Below are 5,184 nucleotides of genomic sequence, written 5' to 3'. Positions count from 1 at the left end.
TAGCTCTGCCTTCTGGTGTCCCCAGACCCTTGTCTCCAAGCCTGCTCCCAGTAGCTGGGACGGTCCCCCCCGGCGAAGCTGTGTGCCCAAGGGGCTGTTTGCTGTGGCAGGATCAGCTGTGTTGTAAGTCCTGGGGCTGGCTTGTCCCGGCCAAGCTGTACGTGGGGAGCACGAACTTTGGGTCGCAAAGCCTGGTGTGCAGGACTTTGCCAGCATCGCTTTGCAAAACACCGACAGCCGTGCCCGGCTTCAGTCCAGCCATGGCAGCCTTGTCTCTGCTGCGAGGGGTGTTGTAGGAGGGGACGGTGCGGATCCATGAAGCTGGCTCCAGCAGTGCCGGGGCAGCAAAGTCCGTGAGCTCCTCTGGCACCCCTTGGAAGTAGAAGTGAGCTACTGCATTAAAGCATGACCTGGCTGCCTTCACGTGGGCCCTAACCAGCCCTCTGGGGAAGGGCGGCTTGGCTCGTGGTGGCGGTTTAACTGCTAGCACAAGTTAAGCTGCTGACAAAGCTCCCGTGATCCCTGGCGTCTTGCCTTTGGGCAAGCAAATCGCCACGAGTCTCTGCCGCCAGCGGTGCATCTTGGCTTTCCCAAGGGATCCCCTGTCAGCAGCGTGCTTGGCTCGCTACGGTTAAGCACAGGAGGCTCCCTAGTGCGGCCCACCTGCCTTGATGTGGTGTTAGTTGCTGGTGTGCAAGTCACTACCTGGAAATGGTGCATCTGGGTGTGTTTTGGGTGTTGTGAACAGGAGCACTTGGATGTACTCGACTGCCTACTGCTCCCAACACCTTATAGCTGAAGGACTGGGGCTGTGATGCTTGGCCTGTGGGCTGGCACAACCCAGTGACCTGCTCCCGTTCTGCTGAAAATCAGGGTGAAAACTGGCTCTGAAGTTTTGTGTGACACTCTGTGTCCTTAATGGCTCAGATGCCTCGGTATAGCCTTGCTGGCAGAGATCATAACGCTCAAGGGTGGGTGGAAGGGAAGCAGTCTGTGATGTCCTCTGGCCACTGTGCTCACACGAGATTCATGGTAGTTACCGTGTGTGGCAGCGGCTAGGAAGGTGACCTGTTTGGTCCTCCAGCCTCCATTCCTCAGTGTAAATAACCTCTTGTTTATGTCCTTTTAATTCTCTTACAGAACAAGTCCACGGCACCAAAAAGGGAATCTCTTCTCCCTGTGAGCAGCACCTCCAAAGAGAATGGGGTTCGTGTAGAGCAAGATGATCAGGACTTATTTGGTGGTGAGTCTGTTTCTACTGAGTGTTTGCTGGGGCTTTCCGAACTCTTAAGCCTGGAGTGATCTGCTTTTAAGCATGACATGCAGGTCATGGATATTTCTGGACTATCACAGGTCCTTATCTCAAACTCGTGTTCCAGTCTGCTCTGGAAGCACTAAGGTCTGGTGGTGTTTTTGGGAAGGTCGGAGTAGCCTCCTCCAGGTCTCTAGCATAATCATGCGGCAGGATTAACTGTTTGGAAGCTGAAGATTATTAAAATGGGGTTTGCTTTGGTTTTGTTGCCTTAAACTGGAAGGTGGACGAGTGTCCTCCTGGAGTTAAAAGGCTTTTGTTCTTCACCTTCTCCTCCCTCCGTGCAGGTGGAGGAAGCATCTCTAGTCAAGACGTGGCTGTTCCCAAGGAACAGGAAACATAATTCCCCTCAGCAGGGGAAAATGAGGAGGGTCGGACCTTCCCCAGCCCTGGCATGGTGGGACACCTCTGGCAGAGGCATCTGAGAGTCAGTTCTGGAGACATCTGCTGACAGATGAAAGTTTTGACTTCCTCTGTGTGGAGAAGTGTACTGGGAAGGAGCCTGCCTGGGTAGGCTGGCCTACATGCTGTGCAAAAGTCCAGCTTGGCTTTAGCTGTTCTAGTGTGCAGCTCGTCTAGCACACAGCAAGGAGGTGAAGTCTGGCTCCTTCTAGAATACGAAGTTCATTGGATTAACTTAATGTTCTCCAGCAGGATTGATCAAATGCTCTTAACAGCAGTGAAGATGCATTAAGTCGTGCTTTTCCCAATGCTTGCAGGTGTCCTTCCTATGGACTTTTTTGCTAATTAAGACTATTGTTACTCCCTACATCTCATGAACCTCTCTGACAATACTGAAATTACCTTTCCAGAAACCCGAAGTAGGGAGGCTGACCCTTGCAAACTTCTCTTGACAGATGCCACTGTAGAGTTGTCTCTAGACAACACGCAAAACAACCAGAAGAAGGAACTGGCCAAAGCATCCAATCCTGCCCCCTCATTAGAAGTAGCTGCAAGCTCTTCTAGAAACCCTCCAAAGAGCTATGAGGAGGTGAGAATTGCTCTGAGCTTTCCAACTTGCCCTGCTGGTTTCAGACTGTAATTGGCAGGAACCTGTCTGTTTACTTAGTTGTAAACATGCATCTTAAATGGTGCAATTAATGTAATTGCCCTATTGGGTTTCCTGGCTTGTATCTCAGGCCATCACTCTGGGACTGATACTGCTGAAGTGGGGTCCAGGTCAGCATTCTTGCCTGTGTGGTGGTGCAGACTGCTTCCAAAGCTGAAATAGCAAGTGGCTCGTCTGGTCCTGAGGGTCTGAGCTCTGACCCAGAGCTCTAGCATGCTGTATTGCCGCAGATGGGGCAAGTGGTGTAGCTGCTCTTGTCCATGTTTTTAAAAGAAACAGTCTCTTGGGTGACATGAGAGCACAAGGTCCTTAAGTGGAACTCGTAGTCTGGTTGCCAAGCCCAGTTAATCAGGTGGTACTTGGCCTAAATCCGTGTTTTCTCCTGTAGAGAGGCTGAAACTATTTTGGAGACAAGGAAAGTGCTCCTTTTCTGCCTCAAGCACCCCTGAGCTCATGAGGACGGACTCTGCAGTGCCGTTAGGAGTGGTGTCTCAGGTTGGCTTCAGACTGGCTTAAGTGAAGGAGCAATGCAGAACTAGGCCAGGATGCTGAGCTGGTCAGCAAACCGATAAGCTGTCACCTTCAGGTTCATAGGCCAAAGGCTGTCTGAGGCCAGTCTCAGCTCTGCTTTGCCCAGTCCTTTAGTACCATTCCACTAACGAGGCACTGCCAATGCTCTCTAAGCAAGCCTGAAGCCTCTGTGGTCTGTCAGAGGCAGTACTGCTGGTATAGCCACCCGCTGGCCTTTAGCGAAGCAGGGTTTGATGGAAAGACCCGTTCAAACTGGGTCTGCCAGTTGCTATCCTGGCTCTCCGTCCCCGTGTGCCTACACAGTACAACTTGCCTTCAGCATAGGTTCGGTATCTTGCACTGTTTCAGATGAGAACCAAAATCATGATGTAAAAGAGCCCAGAGGGACCTATCCTGCACAGAGCTGAGGCTGGACTCTGCAGAGTTTCACCTTGGGGCTGAGCAGTTTGTACATCGGTCTGTGCAGATAGCAGTGTCGTAAAGACAAATCCAGTTTTGGGATCCTTGGAACATGTAGCCTGGACACAAGTGAGAAACTCGAGGGCTTTATAGAATGGCCTTGGCCAGACTGAAGTGCCAAAGGTGCCTTGGCAGTGTGACAAGCTCACCGTAATGTATGGGACTTCATGGTTTGGGGTGGTTTGAAGCCTGGCTTTCTAGTTTTAACTTGCTGTCCTTGTGTGCTTACATCAAACAGCTGGAAGAAGAGGAACAGGAGGACAAATTTGAGCTGACTGTAGGAGTGAGCGACCCAGAGAAAGTTGGTGAGTTAATACCCTGTCCTGCTGCATGGTGAAGCACAGTTAGGCAAGCTAGACTTGGCAGTAGGATGGAATGCAGCTATCACCTCCATGTGCCACAGCTCCAGCTTTCGAGCTGTCTCTGCAAGCGCAAACTTGATCCTGGAGTAACTTCTCCAAGACTTCTTGCAACATCTAGAAGAAAAGAGGCTACACAAAGCAAAATGCCTAGGTCACAAGCGAGTGAGGCAGAAGCAGGTTCTGGAAAGCCAAGGATCTCAAAGGCCAGGAGCGGGTTTTCTGGGCGGGTGGAACGTGACGTTTGCAGTAGCAGAGCTTGGTGTCTGGAACTGTGGTGACCAACTTGACTTGACCTCCAGGCAGCACTGTCTTGTGTGCAGGTGGCAGGGGGAGGCAAAACTGCCTTAACCTAAAACGAAGTGTATTATTCCATTCCTTTCCTAGCAGCTGTGCTTGCCAGGGAAGCAGCTCTGGCTTCAAACTGAGAAGCAAGAGGGTTTCTCAGTTGAAAGTGGGGGTCAGAGGAACTTGGCCAGCTATGTGGTAGTCCCTGTGATGCAAAGAACCCCATATAACATCTGATCCCAGTTGGCGGAGCAGCCTCACATGTGGCAGCTTGTTCTCACTCTGTGGCTCATGATTTCTGGAGCTGGGAGGTGCACTGACTTGTAAATCTGAGGTGTACTAGGGGTGGCATCAGACTTCTGCAGATGCCCTTCAGTTAAACTACCAGGTAAACCCTCCCTTTGCCAAACAAGGGGATTTCTGTGTTAGCTGGGAAAACTGCCTGTGATGTTTTAGAATCCAGCCACATGCAGCCCAGGGGCTGTCTGACTTGCATCTTCTGAATAGACTGCTTCATGTGCTGTACAGCCGCGGAATTGTTGCGTGCTGAGCAGATGCGTGGACTCAGCCCAAATGCTGTCAGGGTAACAAGTGCCTGATTGTTGGTTTTGGCTGCCTTAGGAAGTAAAATGAGGGCTAAGCAGTCAGGTCGGGGAAATGCCTGGTGGGCAGGGGTCCAGGGTCCTGCAGTGAGATGCTGCCTTTGGTTCTGTGCAAAGATTTGGGGCTCTGTCAGATCAAAAATCGGAATTGCTGAAGCAGGCAAAGGCCGGAAGATTGCAGGAGCCTTGTGCTTTGCATTCAGATGATAGTGGAAGGTGCTGATCTTGTGATACTAATGCCTTGTTTTTGTTTTCCGTAGGGGATGGCATGAATGCGTATGTAGCCTACAAAGTGTCAACACAGGTATGTCTAACTCGTTGCTCCTGAGATGGGGTGTCATTGTTTTTTCCATGCTTGAAGACAGTTGGACTGGCCTTTCTTAGCCAAGCCAGTGGTGACCGAAATAGACAGGAGGTCTGAATGCCTTGTTACATGGATTCAGGAGTTATAATCCACTCCTACAGATCAAAGGACGAGCCTAGCTGAGAAAAAGGTTTTGAACCTGTTTGAAAGGAGGCTGTCGCTTTTTTTTTTCAGCCAGTTACCTCTGTGCAGTCTTGGCT

The 5,184-nt window shown here is 50.9% G+C and overlaps 1 protein-coding gene across 1 annotated transcript in view; it reads left to right on the top strand.

The window, feature by feature from the left end:
- SNX1 (sorting nexin 1) overlaps positions 1 to 5,184 on the top strand; it is a 13,296-nt gene that overhangs the window by 272 nt on the left and 7,840 nt on the right. Inside the window, exons 2-5 of the mRNA XM_009323874.1 lie at positions 1,141 to 1,243; positions 2,170 to 2,303; positions 3,610 to 3,676; positions 4,881 to 4,924. Of these exons, the coding sequence (XP_009322149.1) occupies positions 1,141 to 1,243; positions 2,170 to 2,303; positions 3,610 to 3,676; positions 4,881 to 4,924 (348 nt within the window). The remainder of the gene's footprint in view (positions 1 to 1,140; positions 1,244 to 2,169; positions 2,304 to 3,609; positions 3,677 to 4,880; positions 4,925 to 5,184) is intronic.

The sequence above is a fragment of the Pygoscelis adeliae genome, unplaced genomic scaffold, assembly GCF_000699105.1.
Source record: "Pygoscelis adeliae isolate BGI_AS28 unplaced genomic scaffold, ASM69910v1 Scaffold365, whole genome shotgun sequence".
Taxonomy (NCBI): domain Eukaryota; kingdom Metazoa; phylum Chordata; class Aves; order Sphenisciformes; family Spheniscidae; genus Pygoscelis; species Pygoscelis adeliae.
Note: the sequence above shows the minus strand (reverse complement) of the source record. Positions and strands in the feature narration are given on the sequence as shown.